Source organism: Hemitrygon akajei, chromosome 4 (assembly GCF_048418815.1).
Source record: "Hemitrygon akajei chromosome 4, sHemAka1.3, whole genome shotgun sequence".
Lineage (NCBI taxonomy): Eukaryota > Metazoa > Chordata > Chondrichthyes > Myliobatiformes > Dasyatidae > Hemitrygon > Hemitrygon akajei.
In genome coordinates, this window is record NC_133127.1 from 84,137,934 (window position 1) to 84,157,525 (window position 19,592).

The 19,592-nt window shown below is 36.1% G+C and overlaps 1 protein-coding gene across 2 annotated transcripts in view; it reads left to right on the plus strand.

Annotated features, from left to right (window-relative positions):
• Positions 1-19,592, plus strand: part of naf1 (nuclear assembly factor 1 homolog (S. cerevisiae)) — a 186,790-nt gene that overhangs the window by 16,295 nt on the left and 150,903 nt on the right. For both annotated transcript variants that reach the window (XM_073042990.1, XM_073042991.1), the window contains exon 3: positions 8,058-8,190. In XM_073042990.1, coding sequence (XP_072899091.1) covers positions 8,058-8,190 — 133 coding nt within the window. The remainder of the gene's footprint in view (positions 1-8,057; positions 8,191-19,592) is intronic.

Consider the following 19,592-nt stretch of genomic DNA (forward strand, 5'->3'; position numbering starts at 1 on the left):
GATAATATCAAAAATATCTTTCCAATATTTTTTCAAAAGCGGACATGACCAAAACATATGAGTTAAAGACGCGGTTTCAAATTGACATCTATCACAAATAGGATTTATATAAGAATAAAAATGAGCTAATTTATCCTTGGACATATGGGCCCTATGTACGACCTTAAATTGTATTAATGAATGTTTGGCACATATAGATGATGTATTAACTAATTGAAGAATTCTATCCCAATTCTCAATAGGAATAATAAGATTAAACTCTCTTTCCCAATCATTTTTTGTCTTATAAAGGGGCTCTGAACGTATCTTTATAATTATATTATAAAGTTTTGATATAAGCCCTTTTTGAAAAGGGTTTAATTCAAACAAACTCTCCAAAATATCTGAAGACACAAAATTTGGAAACGTAGGAAGTACCGTACTTAAAAAATGCCTAATCTGTAAATATCTAAAAAAATGAAATCTAGGCAAATTATATTTATTAGATAATTGCTCAAAAGACATAAAACAATTGTCCAAAAATAAATCAGAAAATCTTAGTAATCCCTTAGTTTTCCAAGCCGAAAAAGCTTGATCTATAATTGAAGGGTGGAAAAAGCAATTAGATACAATAGGAATATTTTAAACGAATTGAGTCAACCCGAAAAATTTCCGAAATTGAAACCATATACGTAAAGTATGTTTAACTATCGGGTTGTCAATTCGTTTCGGCAATTTAGAAAGAGCAAAAGGGAGAGAAGTCCCTAAAATAGAACCCAGAGCATAACCTGGCACCGATTTAATTTCCAAACTCACCCAATGAGGGCCAAAAGATCCATCCCAGTCTTTCAACCAACATAACAAATATCTAATATTAACTGCCCAATAATAAAATCTAAAATTAGGTAATGCCAACCCACCTTCCTTCTTTGTCTTCTGTAAGTATATTTTACCTAACCTGGGATTTTTATTCTGCCATATATATGAGGAAATTTTTGAATCGACATTAGTAAAAAAAGATTTCGGAATAAAAGTTGGTACCGCTTGAAAAATATATAAAAACTTAGGTAAAATAACCATCTTAATAGCATTAATCCTACCTATCAGAGATAAAGATAATGGTGACCACTTAGTAAACAAGCATTTAATCTGATCAATTAAGGGTAAAAAATTAAACCTAAATAATTCTTTATGGTTTTTTGTGATTTTAATCCCTAAGTAAATAAAAGAGTCATTAACTAATTTAAAAGGTAAATTTCCATAAATTGGGACCTGTCTATTCAAAGGAAACAATTCACTCTTATTAAGATTTAACTTATACCCAGAAAACTCACTAAATTGAGCCAACAATGATAGAACTGCTGGAATAGATTTCTCAGGGTTAGAAATGAATAATAATAAATCATCTGCATACAAAGATAACTTATGAATATCTGTCCCACGATTAATACCCGAAATATCCTGTGATTCTCTGATGGCAATTGCCAAAGGTTCTAAAGCAATGTTAATTAGTAATGGGCTAAGAGGACAGCCTTGTCTAGTGCCCTGAAATAAACGAAAAAAGGGAGATCTTTGATTATTAGTAAACACCGAGGCTACTGGAGTGTGATAAATCAGTTTAATCCAGGAAATGAATGTCGGACTAAAATTAAACTTCTCCAACACATAAAATAAGTAAGGCCATTCAACTCTATCAAATGCTTTCTCCGCATCTAATGAAATAACACATTCTGAAGTGCTATGTGAAGGAGTATAAACAATATTCAGTAATCTCCTAACATTGAAAAAAGAATAGCGATTTTTAATAAAACCGGTTTGATCTTCTGAAATAATCTTCTCCAGCCTGGATGCCAGTAACTTGGAAAAGATCTTGGAGTCTACATTCAATAAAGATATTGGTCTATAGGATGCACAGTCAGTAGGGTCTTTATCTTTCTTCAGTATTAAAGAAATGGAAGCTCTATAAAAAGATTGTGGCAAATTCCCCAATCTAACTGCTTCTTCAAAAACCCTGCATAACCAAGGAGAAAGAGTAGCGGAAAAACATTTTAAAAATTCTACTGTATACCCATCTGGACCTGGTGCTTTCCCAGAATTCATTGAGGAAATAACCCCTTTAATTTCTGCATCTGTAATAGGAGTATCTAATATTGAAAGATCATCGGATGATAATTTTGGAAAATTCAATTTCCCAAGAAAATCACACATGGTATTACGATCCTGAGGGAATTCAGATTGATACAGGGAGATATAAAAGTCTTGAAATGACTTATTTATCTCATCATGGTTAACTGTCAAATCCCCATTCTGCTGATGAATCTTAGTGATTTGACGTTTAACCAAAACATTCTTCAACTGACTAGCTAACAGTTTACCCGATTTATCACTATGTATATAAAAATCAGATCTGGTTTTCATTAATTGATTTTCAGTCGGAGATGTAAGTAATAAACTATGTTCCGTTTGAAGTTCAACCCTTTGTTTGTAAAGCTCCTTACTAGGAGTGATCGAATATTTCTTGTCAATCTCTTTAATTTTATCAACCAATAACAGAGTTTCCTTCTTAATGCGTTTTCTCAGACCAACAGAGTAAGAGATAATCTGTCCACGTATATACGCTTTATAAGTGTCCCAAAGTGTTCCGCAAGCAATATCATCCGTGGAATTAGTTGAAAAGAAGAAATCGATCTGTTCCTTCATAAATTTAATAAAGTCCGGATCTTGCAGTAAGGTAGAGTCAAATCGCCATTGTCTAACATTAGAAGCTGTATCCGTAAATTTAATAGAAAGTTTTAATGGAGCATGGTCAGAGATAGCTATAATATCATAATTACAACCAATTACCGATGGAATAAAACAAGAGTCAATAAAAAATAATCAATTCTCGAATAAGGATGATAAACATGTGAGAAAAAAGAAAACTCTTTGTCGTTAGGATGCTGAAATCTCCAAATATCAAAAACTCCATTATCAGTCAAAAAGGAGTTAATACAAGTGGCCAACTTATTGGGTAAAGTCTGAATAGATATAGATTTGTCCATCAAAGGATTTAAACAACAATTAAAGTCACCACCCATTATTAACTTGTATTCATTTAGATTAGGTAAAGAAGTAAATAAGGACTTAAAAAAATCAGGACAAGCCACATTTGGAGCATAAACATTAACCATAGCAACCTTTTTATTACAAAGTAAACCCGTAATTAACAAAAATCTACCATTCGGATCCGAAAGGATATCGTGTTGAACAAATGCAATAGAGGAGTCAATAAAAATTGAAACTCCCTTTACTTTGGCATTCGAATTCGAATGATACTGTTGACCCCGCCAAGACCTAAAAAAGCAATATTTGTCCTCCTTCCTCACATGAGTTTCTTGTACAAAAATGATATGAGCATTAAGTCTTTGGAATACTTTGAAAATCTTCTTTCATTTAATCGGATGGTTTAAACCATTAGTATTTCAAGACACAAAATTAATGGTCTGAGCCATGCTTCTAAAATCAACCCTTTGGTATAAAAAAGGTTAACCAAGTTAACCAAAACAAAAATAAAGAGCGGACCCGGAAGTGACGACATCGTAGACATATTTGAAGTTCAAAAACAGCCCAAATGAAAAAACTAAAACTGGTAAAAGAAAAATAAAATTAGAAAACAGACCATCCCCCACCCCCACAAGAAAAAGAAAAAAAGCCAAAATATGGCTAGAAAAAGGAAAAAATGAGACTAATTCTACCCCCATATCAGCGGAAGACCACTCCGTATATAAAGGATATATATATTAAAAATAACCACCCCGACTTTAAAAATTATAATCACTCTACTAAAACCACACTTCTTAATATACTTAGTTGTAAAAAAAAAAGAATATAATCACTAAAAGCTTATAAATCGGGTTATAACCCAAACAAATCAAGAAATATTTAAACTATGATAAGCAATGCATTATAGGAAGAAGATGAGAGAAGAAAAAATAACGCCATCTTAAACAAAACCAAGAATATTTTTCCAAAAAACCACCATCTTAATAAAAAAGAATTTACCTTCGAAGGGTTAAAAATACACCTTCGAAGGAACAAAAATAATAGTCAAAAATATAGTATAATGGTTAAAGTGTATAAAACAGAGTGATTAATATAACGAAAACACACTTTAATTTAAATATAAAGTATAGGATAAACCTACACCAATAACCAGAGACTAAATCTGGTTTGAGGAATCGAAAACCATCTTACACGATCAGAATCACTCATTTATTAGAGATTAGTGTCTGTAGCAGTAGGGAAGTTCTCCTCCAGATAACTTCTCGCTTCAGATGTAGAAAGGAAAACCTGGCGTGGAGCATTTGGCGGAGAGATTCTAAGTTTCGCAGGGTATAAGAGCGCAGGTTTTAGATTTTTCTCATAACATTCAGACATCAGAGGTTTAAAAAGAAGCCTTTTCTTCATAACTTCAGAACTAAAATCTTCAACCAAACAGAAATAGTAACTTTGAAATTTAACCATTCCAACCCGCCGAGCCACACAAATAAGTTGTTCTTTGTTGTGTACATAATGAAACCGGACAATTACAACTGAAGGTTTAGCTGGAGCACTCGATGATCGACGCCAAATTCTATGTGCTCGATCAAGTAACGGAGGGTTATCTGGGAAAACCGACGGGAACGCATCTTTTAAAAGTTGAGCAAAATATTTCGAAGGGTCGTCTTTTTCTATGCCGTCTGGGAGACCAAAGTATACGTAGGTTCTGTCTTCTGGACCGATTCTCAAAGTCGACACTCTTGGCTTTAAGTGTTTCCACCAATTTAGTGGTCGAAATTAAATCCTGTTGCAATTTTTCAATTGTCAAATCTCGTTTCCGAGCGTCTTCTTGCAGAGATGCGATAAGAACTTGCTGCTGGTTAATTACTAAATCCATCTTAATCATATAATCTTGAAAAGCCTTTGTATCTTGTTTAAAAATTTGTTGTAGTTCATCAAATTTTTTATCCAAAACCTCCATAAACAGTTCATAAGTTAACTCAGTGCATTGCGGATGAGCTTGCTTCTTTCCATTACCGTTCGGGTTGCGCCCAGGTTCTCGTCCTTTAGATCTAAGAGCCATTTCTGTTTGCATATCTTCAAAAATTCACAATAAACTCTTAACGATAAGTCCAAAAAAATAGCAAGAATCTTTTGGTGTAGGTAAAAATAAGTTGGATAAGGGTGATCAAAGGTTAAAAAAAGTAAAGGTTATGGAGCGAATCTAAAACAGTACTCACTCCATGAGCGTCTCCCGCTGACTCCCTATCTGTGCCTCTCATAATCTTGTAGACCTCTATCAAGTCCCCTCTCATTCTAATATGCTCCAAAGAGAAAAGTCCCAGCTCTGTTAACCTTGCTTCATATGACTTGTTCTCCAAACCAGGCAACATCCTGGTAAATCTCTTCTGCACCCTCTCCATAGCTTCCACATCCTTCCTATAATGAAGTGACCAGAATTGAACACAATACTCTAAGTGTGGTCTCACCAGAGATTTGTAGAGTTGCAACTGGACCTCTCTACTGTCATCTTATGGAATGAGCTGTTAGAGCAGCAGGTTTGTAGACCATAGGCAGCAAGAGAGTCATCAGTTCAGTTCTACACAAATGTGTCATCTGCTGGAAGGACGCCAGCATGCAGAAGCACTTGAGTCAACAAGACTGCACCTGGGAGTTCAACCCCCTGTCCATGCCTTCCATATGGGTGGCTCATGGGAGTGCATGGTTGGGTTGGGGAGAAGAATCCTTGATTCATTGCTTTTCCAGGAGAACACTCACCTTACCCACAAAGTCCTATGCACCCTTGTGGCAGAGGTTGCAGCAATAACAAATGCTCCAGTTTCCACAGACCCCCAACTCACCATTTATACTGTTGCCTGCAAAGATGCTCACACTAAAGGTTGGAGAGCCCCCTCCACTTGCAGACTTTACAGATAAAGATCTTCTCTGTAGACAATAGAGACAGGTTCAAATTCTCACCAACAAGTTCTGGACTTGCTAGAGCAGCGTGTACCTCCCAACTCTGCAGGCCTTCTCGAAGTGGATGAAAACTTGCAGGGATCTACAAGAGGAAGATGTCATGCTCTTGAAAAACAGTCAAGCTAACCACAATGAGCGGCTCTTGGCTGAGGTTACCACTGCCTTCCCTGGAAGGGCTGGAAGAGTCCTGAAGGCAGATGTGAAGGTCACAGACCAAGGTTCTGCTTGGACCTTCCTGAGAAGTTGTTCTGCTCCTGCCCAAAGAAGACTGATCATAGCAAAGTACTTGTTAATGACCTCACAAAGGTCAGGTAGGGAGTGTTCTGCCCTTCGGGCAATTCATTTGTTTTTCTATGTGATTAAGCACATTCAGTTGTTTTCTTTTAATGTCACTGGCATATGTCGTGAAATTTGTTAGTTATTATTTGAAAGTTGTTATTTTAATGAGCAGTTTCTGGACTGTATTAGGTAATTTCCTGTGCAGCCAGGAAGTAGTAAACACAAAAGCACATTGGCTGGCGTTAAGCCAGAGCTTTTTATTTGTTAGGAGTGGAAGAATTTCTGTCTAAAACCAGACTCTTGTTTTCCCAGCAGAAACATTGCTTTTTCATTCCTTCTACACTGTCATGCCATTAAGTCTGCAATAAAACCAAGGAGGCGATACCTTAACTATCATGCCATTTTTGAATGGAGTTTGGCTGTCTAGTTGATGTTACACCACCTCAGTGAGGGCAGTACAGTGATGAATCTAAACTGTATTGACTTGAATGAGGGAAACAGTGACTGATTGGTTTGCAAAGATGAAATCAAGTAGACTTGTTCCTAAGTGTTGGTTTCCTTATTACCAGTCACAAGACTAGTTACTTATTTTTATTAAAACTTTCCCAGCTCACCTAGTCATGGTACTGTTGACTACTTTTCTTGATGGACATTGAACTTACTGGGGAAACTAAGATTGATAGCACTGTGAAGGACAAGATCAGCAGGCAAGTGGGATTGCTACCCCATTGTATGTGACACACCAACCTGTCTTGAAAATATATTGCGGTTCCTTCATAATTGGACAAATTCTGAAAGCTTGTTGGCTGCTGAAAGATGCAGAGTAATTTTTCTTTATAATAATGACACAGTAAAAAAGTGTGCTAAATCTTTGTAAATCATCAACGAGAATGTGGCAGTTATTGGCACTGCACTTCAGAAAGGAAGTCGAGGATATGGAGTGGATGTTGAGGAGATTTAATACAATAATAACATGGATACAAAATTATGGGTAGTTATATTAAGGAACGAGAGTAGGTAATATTTTTAGAGTGAAGAAGGTTAAAGAGAAGTTTAAAATAAAGTATTGGAGAAATGCAGCATGTTATTAGACAATATTTCAAAGCAGAATTTAAGATTTCTTGAAAATTATTGCATGTTTATAGCAAAAAAGGACAGTTTTGATACTTTTCCATAGTGCCAATTACAGCGCAATGGGATAATCTTAGATCATACATACATAGATACTTGCTACATTTACCAATTAAGATGCTGTCCATAGACTGTGGTAGGCATTTTATTTCCTGTAACCTCCCTCACATGCCGCAATAGCTCACCGCTAAGGAAACAAATCTGATGTCAAAACTCTTGAATAAATCTAAGTCGATACTGTAAATGTACATTCTGGGACCTTGAATTTTCCAGTGTTCTGTTTGAAGTTGAATAACTTGTAGTCAGTCATATTATTTAGAAATAGAACTTTTATTGGTTTATTGTGGTAGTAAGGCCGAATTTTAATTTTGGAAGTCTGATTTTTAAAAATATTTTTTAATGTAAATAGAGAATTCTTATTCCCTCTAGTTCCAGATGAACCCTAATGATGCTTTGTAGATTGACATTGATTAGTTTTCAGTTTGTTGCTAAAAGCAAAGTAATGTGTCTTTTCAGTGCAGTTACGATATTATTTCATTTTAATTTACATTGTTCATTATACCAAAGTGGAAAAAGTACAGCTAGTTACTCATCTAATAATTAGTAAGATATACAGGTATGCATTTGTTGGTGCTCTTGATAATGTTTAATTTCAATTGTATTTCACACAGTGATTCAGATTCCACATCATCTTCATCTTCCCCTTTGTCATTGGCTGTTATGTCAGAAGGTGAAGATGATGACCAAGAACAAGAAAAGAAAAAAGCCCATCTAATAAAAACAAAAGATGAGCTTTTGTTGGAGGTAAGAACGGGTTTCATGTTTTCTTTTATTATTCCATTAAGACTGTAATCAGCAAGCAAAATTAACGATCAGAGCCAAAGGCATTTCAAATTGTTGCTCAGTAGTTTACCGCCTTGTACATTAAAGTCGAGGTTTGGGAACTGGAAGTATGGAATTAGATGAACCATCTAAATTTGCTGTGTGGTTGGCTCTCTTTAACCCGTGTTTTAGATTAACTTTCCATGTACCTCATAATTGCAATGTAAGTAGGATTTTAGTACCAGAGGTGTAATTTGCTTATCACTGGGTTCCCCCATTAGGGAAGGCAAATTATGTTAAATGTCAGGACATCAAATAACTGAAATGTATTTTTTTCATTGTGCAAGGTTTTACCTCAGTTAGGGTGTCTAATTGAGGTTTAACTATGCATTGACTTTGGCTTGTATTTTTTGTAAATTGTATATTGCTGGCCAAATACATTTCCAACTTGCAAAGTGGAAACAGTTCCCAGGGACCAAAACCCATTATAAACTGGGGAGGAACTACACTGATACGTTTCACCTCCTGTTTGTTCTTGCTTGTTTCTTTTGACCTATTTTTATCTGATATAAACAGAAATTATGAATTTTTTTTTTAAAACATGAAAAAGTGAGAAAATTGTAGTTAGCAGGATTTAACGTAAAGCGTGTAGCTGTGGCCTAGACAAGGTAGGGAAAGAAAGATAGAGACAAATCATATTGTTTGTAGATGTATAGCAGTAGCTATTGCAAGAGTTTCATAAAGTTTAATTGACTATTGGTTCAAGATGGTATGTGATTTCAAGAGATTTATTTGTAAATGCTTTAAGCTTCAGATATCTCATTACTTATTTAGAAAATAACAGTGTACAACATTAACAAAACAGGAATGGGACATCTATATTCTTAAGCCTGTTCTGTCTTTCAATTTGAATTTTATCCTCAGCTCAGTTTATCTCTACTTTTACTCTCTACTTCTGGCCACTTACTAATTTCCACCTCTAAAGTTGCAATTGACCTAGAACTGTTAATTCCTTCATGCTTTGTAATTTGTATTCCTTTTTGAATTATCTGGATAAATGCACCTTGCCCATTTTCATGTCCAGTAAACACAAAGTACACTACAGATGCTGTGGTCAAAGCAACACGTACAACAAGCTGGAGGAACTCAGCAGGTCGGGCAGCATCCGTGGAAATGAGCAGTCAACGTTTTGGGCCGAGACCCTTCATCCTGACGTCCTGACAAAGGGTCTCGGTCCGAAACATTAACCGCTCGTTTCCACGGATGCTTCCCGACCTGCTGAGTTCCTCCAGCTTGTTTTAGGTGTTCCATTTTCATGTCCGGCTGCTCCGGGCTTCGTGTCTGAGAGCTCCACTATGTTTACTCGCCTCTGTGCTGAACTGAGGCAGTGGCCTGCTCCGGCTGCTCTGAGCTTTGTGTCTATGGACTCGCGTATATTCTGAATGCTATTTGATTACTTTTATTGTTTGTACGATTTGGTTTTTTTTGCTTCTGCTCATTGGGTCTTTGACAGTCTTTTTTTATGAGTTTTTTTGGTTTCTTTGTGGCTGTTTGTAAGGAGACAGATCTCAAGGTTGTATAATGTATACATTGATAATAAATGTACTTTGAACTTTGAAGTTGCTTTGCTGTATGAAGATCTTAGAGTATTTTGTCATTTTTTGTTCCCCTTAGTATTCTATCTGTTGGTTAATTTATTTCACTGAAATAGCAGTAGTGCCATTTCTCCCATTTACCTTTTTCCTTTTATTAATAGCTTTGCATTTCTCTTTTAAAAGGCATTTATAAAACAGTATTTTTAATAATTGTAGAATTTAATAATTCTACAAATACATATTTGTATTTTTACACAGTAACAAAAATTGTCAGGGAAAAATTGATTGACTGTTCTTGTGGAAGCTGGTAAATATTTCATCCTGGAAATTCTGCAGTTTGTAAACCAATGGCAGCAGTCTCAAATGCTTATTTAATGTTTGCAGTTTGTTTTAACAAATATAAATTTATTAACTTTATGTGAATGGAAAAGTCTTCTGGATCTACCTTTGTGAGGATGTTTCACAACCACTGTTTCTCCAAATAAGAAGAAGTGGAGCAAGCTTGATGGGCAGAATGGCCTAATTCTGCTCCTTTGTCTTATGGTCAAACATGAGAACGTCACTGGGAAGCAGATATGGATATTTGTTTCACAAGTCTTGCAGTAGTGGCGTAGAAGCTGTTCTTAAGTTTGGATGTGCTGGCTTTCATGCCCTGGTCATCCAGAAAGCAGAAGACAAAAGGGAGCAGCCTGAGTAGCAGGCATCCTTGACCACACTTATTGGCCTTCCTGAAGCAGCGCATCATGAAGATGAACTGAATAGATGGAAACAATGAGCCTGTGATGGGCTGAGTTGTGATGATCACTTTCTGCTGATCCCAGGCTGAGGTGCAACCTGCTAGGAATCCTCCGAAACGGCATCTGGAGAAGATTGAGACATTTTTCAAAGACAAACCAAATCTTCCCAGATGCCTAAGAAGCTAACTGTGCTGATGCCCTGTCTTGATCATGGCATCAGTGTGGAGGGGCTAGTTGAAGTTGCTGGTGATAGGGATGCCAAGGAACCTGAGGCTTTTGATTATCTTTACAGCAACTCCAATCATGATGCCAGGTTTGTGTTCACTTCATTACTTCTTTGGGTCAACAACCAGCTATTTCATCTTGCTGAAGTTGAGAGCTAGGTTGTTCCAATAACATGAGACAATATTTGCAATCTCTTTTCCTGTACTTCATCTCATCATTGTTGATCCAACTGATAACATTGCCACCGTTGGTGAACTTAAAGGTTGAGTTAGCACTGTACATAGTACACTGTACTGTAGCAGACAGTCATGGGTATAGGGAGTAGAGCAGGGGACAGAACACAACTGTGGGAAGTACTAGTGTTGAAGGGTTAGGATGAAACTCTCAGGTAGATTTAAGAGATTAATACTTCTGGTGACTTTGGACATAAATACCTCATTTCATTGCTGTTGGATGATTGTCTTGTATCATGTTGAGCCTGTTGCAGACCAATTAATTGATATTAGTTGATAGCTTTAATAACATGGTACAATAGAAACCAACTGCTAGATTATAGAGCCAAGTCAGGAGGTGCCTGATCTCTCTTTGCATCAAAATCAGCAGCTTGAAATGATGTCGAAAGTTGGTGTGTTCAATGGCTGTGTGCAGAAGCTGATTCTGAGAGAAGAATGAGAAGGTTATGGAATAGAATGCATACAATGCTTGTGCTGGGCTTCATGAAGTGTATACGCATTAGCCTACTTGCCATCAAGGATATTGATTGTTATCTTCCTGCTTTGTGCCTGCATAAATTAGCCTGGGCTGAAATGGCATGAGAAGTGATCATTTCAGATTTCTGAAGTTGTTTCAGATTTATGATTCTATCTTTATATGATCAATATTAGTTCCACATGTATGATCTACATTAGTTCCACATGTTTAAGATGGATTTTAATTAGAAGCATAATGAACAGCAGATCTCTGAACATGTGTACTGTCTCAATGTTTTACGATAATATCAACATTAATTATTTTATTCTTCTGTATAATTTGTCTCTAGTCATAGTCATGGAAAAGTACAACATAGAAACAGACTCTTTGACTCATCTAGTATGTGCCAAACCATTTAAGCTGCCTACTCCCATCAAACTGCACTGGGTCTATAGCCTCTCCATACCCCTACCATCCATGTACCTATTCAAACTTCTCTCAAAAATTGAAATCGAACTTGCAAGCTCCACTTGCAGTGATAGCTCATTTTACACTCTCATGACCCACTGAACGAAGGAGTTTTCCCTTGTGTTCCCTTTAAATTTTTAACCTTCACCCTTAAACCATGACCTCTAGTTGTAGTCCCATCCAGCCTTGGTAGAAAAAGCCAGCTTGTGTTTGCCCTATCTGTTCTCCTCATAATTTTAAACAATTTAAAGTAATTCCAGATAAATGTATCTTGACATTTTAAAATATTTCACCATACAGGAATCTTGCAGTATTTAAGTTTGGTTACTGAAGAAATTGTACCTTTATCTCTTATTTGCTTATCTCATTGAAAGCATAACTTTATTCCATTACAATGCATTTTTACTAACCCTAGCTGACAAGCCTAGTTGACTTTGAACTTGAGTTATTTCAGCAAAATAATACACATACATATTTGCATTTAGCTTTCGTGGAGCTCAGAACATTGAAGTACGGAGAAAAAAAGATTTGAGTTTTTGACTAAACTCAATTATTTTTTACTTTGTTTTATTGATAAATGTTCAATTAGTTTCACATTTATTCACATGAACCATTTGTGATTTTGAAAATTTGTAAGTTATCAATGTATTTTGATCAGCATCTAATTATAGGACAAGTCAGTCTGGGGTGGGAGTAATGACTAGTGATCACCTTCAAGAAGGGACAAGTCCAACTTTGGTAACTTCAGTGTGTTCTCCTTGTTGGTGCCACAGGGAAACTCATTGCTGGACCAGTCTCCTAGACTCACAGTGTGGATTCAGTCCATATAGTGGCACAGTGGATATAATTTTACCAAGTGACATCGCAAACAAAAGTGCATGTGGCGCTCTGTGACCCCAGTAAAGCCTTTGGTTCTGTGGATGGAATGAATTGCGGAACATGATGCTAAAATATTGCTGTCATGCAGCAGGTCTAAAAACCCAGAACCATTCTCAGTGAAGTCTGAAGTTAAACAAAACAGTGTCTCAATATTTGCAAACAAAGGTTACCTTCCATACTTCCTGTCAATACAGAAGCCCGACTCTCAATGGCCACTTTATCATGTACACCTGCTTGTTAATGCAAATATCTAATCAGCCTGTCATGTGACAGTGAACTCAATGCTTAGAGGTCAAGAGGTTCAGTTGTTGTTAAGACCAAACATCAGGATAGGGAAAAATGTTACCAAGTGACTTTGATTGTGGACTGTCCCTAGTGTTTACAGAGAGTTTATGGTTTTGTGGGTGAAACTGCCTTGTTAAAGAGGGAGTTAAGAGGAAAATGACCAGACTGGTTCAAGCAGACAGGCAGGCAACAGTAAGTCAAATAACTATGCAGAAAGGCATCTCTGAATGCACAGCACATCAAATCTTGAGAGCAAACACGAGGAAATCTGCAGATGCTGGAAACTCAAACAACACACACAAAATGCTGGTGGAACACAGCAGGCCAGGCAGCATCTATAAGGAAAAGCACTGTCGACGTTTCGGGCGAGACCCTTCGTCAGGACTCACGAAGACGAAGGGACCTGTCGAAGGGTCTCGGCCCGAAACGTCAACAGTGCTTCTCCTTATAGATACTGCCTGGTCTGCTGTGTTCCACCAGCATTTTGTGTGCATTATTCATCAAATTTTGAAGTGGATGGGCTACAGAAGCAGAAGACCAAGAACTTCCAGAGATACACTTGGTGGCCACTTTATTAGGTACCTCCTATGCCTAATAAAGTGGCCACTGAATGTATATTTTGGAAGTAACTTCTCAGTGAAGGCAGTCACTGGTGAAATTCAAGACTTCATTCAGTGTGCCACCACAGTCTAGTTATTTGAAGGAAAAAGCATTTGAAGATAAAGAATTGGAGATGAGACAAAACAAACTGTCTACACAGCAGTACTGATCTCGTGACTTCCAATGCACTTCTAAGACCTGGACTACTGTAACAAGCATCTTGAGGCACTAGATAAACACCAGCAGCAGTTTATTTCCATAGTCGGTTAATCCGAAACATTTCTCTATGCCACATTAGATTCTTCTTACCAATCACCCTACCGATGCTAACTGTTGTGGCCTTTGATTTCCTAGCAACTTATTTTAAAATTTAATCCTTCATAAAAATCTCCTTAATCCTTTGTTTTGCTCAACATCTATCTTGGCTTAATTTTCATTATTATCTGATTCCTTCTCTGTGGAGTACCATGCTATATTCTAATATTTAAGATGCAATATACAAGTTTGCAGGGTGAATGATTGCCTTTTGCTTATTCATTCTATTGTCAATTGCGTTGTGTAAGAATAGGTACCGTCATAATCTTCAGTTATGAAAACATAGTCTATCACGCATTGAGTTCCCTGTAACGTGGCAAAAAAAGTTATCATAAATTCAGCTCTTAATAAAGTTATCTTTTTAAAAAAAAGACATTGTGAAAATGGCCCTTGAACATGGAAAATTGTGAAGTTTAAATAAAAGTTTGATGATGAGCAAGGTATAGACCAAATCAGATCTAATATGGCAAATGGAATTAGTTGATAGCTTAGAAGGTTGATGAGGATATGGTGAGTAGACCATATATGCTGTACAGATATGACTAATGGTGTGATCGAAATTAAATCCATATGCAAAACAATTTAAATTACTGCATCACTTAAATAATTTTAACAGTGTTAAATATAAAAGTAAATCTCCTGTTTTTCTTCTCATTCTTTTGTTATCTAAATCCCTTTTATTAGCTAATGGAGGGTTTGGTTCACTTAAGTTTTGTGTAATCTAAAAGAGATTGCACCATAGGAGGCGCCTGGGAACATTAAATGAAAGGGCTTGAAAGATTAAAATCAATTTGAGTAAACACTGCTGACAGTCAAATGAAGAAATGATGGAAAACTTTGCAGGTGCAATATCAGAGTTTGCATTGGAACTTGCTATCTCACAGCAGTTAAGTAAACTCAGTTTCTGCCTTTTAATTGAGAGAGTGAAATGGTTTTTGACCTCAGTTTTGGCAGTGGGCACCATATAAGCACTGGTTGTGCAGTTTATTAAAGAATTCCATTGAAAAGAAGGAACTTAATTTTAGACAGTGTTAGGATGCATAATTTCATTTATTTTAGAGTATATTAACATCAAGATTAAGAGAAACCATGACTACTTTAATTATGCAGTCCTTTGAGAACAAAACAATGTGTTTTTGTGGCAGAAATAATGACAGAGCTAATAATAGTGTACAATTATGGATAAATCGGACAGTATTCTGGTGTTCATGCATTTAGAAATCTGAGTTACTGTCACACATACCTTGCTCTTCATTGAGGAGCGTACATGGATAAACTCAAAAGTGAACAAAATGAATTTGGAGTTAAACACGTACAAACAAGCTGGATGAACTCAGCCGTTCGGGCAGTATCCGTTGAAAGGAGCAGTCAATGTTTTGGGCAGAGACCCTTCGTCAGGACTCAACTTAGAGTTCTTACCTGTGTTTACAGAAAATCAGGATTGATGTATTCATGACTTCCTGTTCTAACTACCTGACAAACAATAACTGCAAGGTACATTTTATGGTATCAAAAATAAATTTATGCAATGAAAGTGTATTTAAAGTTGATTAGTATTGGAGGTTTTGTTTTTTCTCTCTCTTTGATCTTTCTCACTCTCAATCTTGTTCTGTTATCCCTATCTGTATCTCAATTTTTTCCAATTTCTGTACTTGATTTAATATTTAATGCATGCAATACACTTCTGGTTCAGACTCTGAGTTGATGGGGCTTCTTTAGTCTGCGGAAACTCATTCTTTCGCAACGTGCTCACAGATTTAGATGTCGGGTTGGAAACTGAACTTAACCTTTCAGCAGCTGTCAGGTGAATGACATTCACATTTTTTCTAGCTGCTGTTAGCAAAATCTCTCCAAACACTTGGATTGTATGGGCTTATCTGCAGGTGAAGCAAAATAAAAGCTCTTAAAGAACAATTTTTTCTCCTTTTGTAATATTTACAATGATTTATCAACTTTGGAAAGCACTTTTGCTGAGATATACTCTTTAAATCTTCCATGTTTTCATATGCCCATCTAAACAATGCTTAAATATCTAAAATGTACCCATTTTCAACAAGCATTCTTAAATTTTTCTCATTTATATTAAAATTGTAAAGGTGTGATGTCAATGCATGCTAATTTTGTTTTGAAAACGAATCAAGTCAGTTCCATAGACATTTTGGGTTTCATTAGTAGTAGTATGGCTATAATGCTTGCATTATAAACCATTGATTACATCAAAAAATTATGATTTTTGTTTTGTGTTAAATAAAAAAATTACATAGAGCTCTTAATAAGCTTTTGCTTCAGTTTTTCTTTTAATTTTGGCATCTAAGTGTAGATATGCTCCATCAGTACAGATTCATAAGCACACTGATTACTGATTTACTTAGGCTTTTTTTTAAATATAAAAGCTGTCCCCTACCAAAAAACCTTTAGTTGAAGTAGTAGCAAGCAGTTGTAGATGATAAGTTAACATGACAGAAATTAACATGTTGAAAACTATTCACAGAATATTTTAGATCTGTTGTTAAGTACTTTAAACTTTATTGAGTTGAAGTTGATAGAAGTAATTTACCAGAACAGGTAGCTTTGATCCAGGTTTTTTTTTCTTACTATATATTTTTGATGTCTAGTATTTATAGAAGTGAAGCTCAAAAATCATTCTCCTATGGTTTGACTGGTGGGTTTGCAATACTCTGAGGATGAGTTTTCAAATGTATCGTGCTGTTCATGCTAAATGTGATCCCTCAGGAAACTTGTATCCTGTCTCTTTCCTTCATTAATGACACTAGCAATGTCAGCAAGTACAGTATGATCATTTTGTTGATGATATTGTCCTTGACAGCTTAATTCCCCTCTGGGCGTCAGTAGCAGTGAAAACACATTCATTCATCATAAACATCAGTGCTACATCCTACATCTGAGAACCTGGACATTCATTAAGAGACTGATGTTTTCATGTTGATTAAGGATTTTAAAAAATATTATTGGGCTTCCTTTGGCAAATAGGCTCCAAACCCCCAGCTGAAATGAGGATAAAATATTAGGAGATTTCTATACAAATATAAAGAATTACTTAACATTCAGTGTAGTAAAAATGGTAAATTATTTAAACACAGATTGGTAAAGAAGTTAAAAGGAATTGGAATAATACTGTGGGAGTAAATATCTCATGATGGTGAGTTGGCAGTGTAATGTGTTGAATGATTCTGTACTGCAATTTTTATGGTAATGCATTGGATTACAGCATTCTCTATTTTATTGATTTACTGCTTAAAAACTTTTCAAATTTTGATGAGATATGTTGTTTTTCTGAGTGATAACAAATTGCCATACAGAATCACTTGATTCGGGCACTTTAGCAGAGGACTGGCTTGTGCTTACTGATGGCTATGTGTTCCAGTGGAAACTGCCAGCTAATAGCAGTTTATTTAGAATGGTAGTTCCCAGACCTTCTTGAGTTACTACCCCCTTGGCTTCCAGACCACTTCCCCAGTACCCCCTCTCCTTTTCCAGCTATTACATAAAAACTACAAAGAGTTTTGATTAAGATGTGCAGTGAAAGAAAATATAATTTCAAATTCAAGGCAGTGACAAATGCAAAGTTATTCAAGTCTATTAAAGTTATAAATAGCATTATTTTTTATTTACAGTAAAATCTATTTTCAACAATTTTAGAGTGTACATTAGTAATTCAACTATTCACTGCTTTGCCTTTTCACCTTGCAGTGAGCTTGGTGCAGTGGTTTCAGCTTTTCAGCATCAATCTGAATGTCACTCAGAAGTCTCAGATCCACGTGTTCAGTAATTTGCATATTGTTTCATTGCTTTGAAGGAAGTTAGGTGACTGCATTGAAACTGTGCTCCACTAAATATGACGTTGGAAAGGCAATAAAGAACATCTTGAGCAACACACACAAAATGCTGGAGGTACTCAGCAGGCCAGGCAGCATCTATGGAAAAGAGTCTGCTGAACAGACTTAGCTTGAAATGTCGGCTGCAAAGACCCTTCAGCAGACTCTTTTCCATAGATGCTGCCTGACTTGCTGGGTTCCTCCAGCATTTTGTGTGTATTGTTTGGATTTCCAATATCTACATATTTTCACATTTTTGTGAAAGAGCATTGTGACCTTTTTACGCAGTACAAGATAGTGTTCAGAGATTTTTTTTCTGCAACCAAACGTCTTGATAAGGTTTTTTTTGAACCTTGGCTTCAGCTCAAAGTCATTTTGTTGCAAGATCAGTTCTTACTTCATCCTTCCTGTTAATTCCTCATTATAAATGTTCAGGAGTAGATTTATTACCCAATGTGGAATTTGGATCGAGGGGAAATTCTGAAATCTCTTTGGCAAGTCTTTACACAGCTCACCCAGGTGGGTACAGTATTCTTGAAGATCATCTGGCATTCTTTCTTACTACTCTTCGAATTCAAGAGGCTCGGATATTGGAAAATGTTACAATTGACAATGTTACACTTAAAAACAGTAACTTGGACGGAAATGTGCAGATGGCTGATTTGACTTTGATAAGATTCATGTAATTTCTTTACAATTGAAGACTGATTTCCTAAACTTATTGAATAATTCTGTTTACTAAACAATGCTGTGACTAATATTTCTGAGTTGCTTACTGAATGAAACATTCGAGTCCTCAAAGAATTTTATCAGTTTTGAAAATGCATAAAAGCATTTCAGTCAGTTTCCTTTTGAGAGCTATCTGATTTTTTGTGTACAGTAGCAAGCTTTCAGACTGTTCATCCTTCTCAATACAAAGCTTTCGAAATAGTCAAGTATTGAGAGCATGGGACTTGATTTTACTTCCCACTGTGATAACAATATTTAATGATTTGTGCAGCTGATTACTGAGATTTTTCTTTTTGCAATAAGATGTCTGTGAATTACACAGTGAACAGTAAATATGTTAGGTACAGCTTGTTTCAGGAAAGTGGAGTCCTGTCATTGATGGTGCCCCATCTGTTGCACAAGCAAGAATGTTGGTGAGCAGAATGTCCTTCTCTTTGAAAAATTGCTCAGCAACCTGAAATATTTACTCACCTTTTGTATCTGCTTCTAGTCCCCTAGCAAATAAGAATTCTTGAACCATGCTTTCATCCTTTAAGAAGCAAACAGTAGCAAGAAACAAAGATTTGTCGTCTGGCAAAGTTGTCTCATCGAACTGCAGAGCAAAAATTGTCCAATTGTATGGGGCATTCCGGTTTTAGCAATGAGCAATGAATGAAATTTATGATGTACTCAAACCGTGTTTTAGTTTGAGTACATCACTGTTTTGTTATGGTGTGAGTAAACATGTTTTATAGTGTTTTCCATTTTTTGCAAGCTTTCACAAAGTAATTGAAAATAAGCTAAGTTCTTGTTTTCTTTATCAGAGTGTATTCTCTTCAAGTGTTCAAGGAGGCTGGATGGTTTCATTGCCTCATTTGGGTTTTTTTTTCTCACAACAGGCACATCAGTTACTTGGTGCTGGTATAAATCCATATTTCAGATACTCCACACTATACTGTCTACCCTTTTTCATCGGGTTTGCTTCTGCCATTTTCATTATGGATTAGTGGCCACAGTCAGTCAGTTATTGTTTATGTCTAACCTCA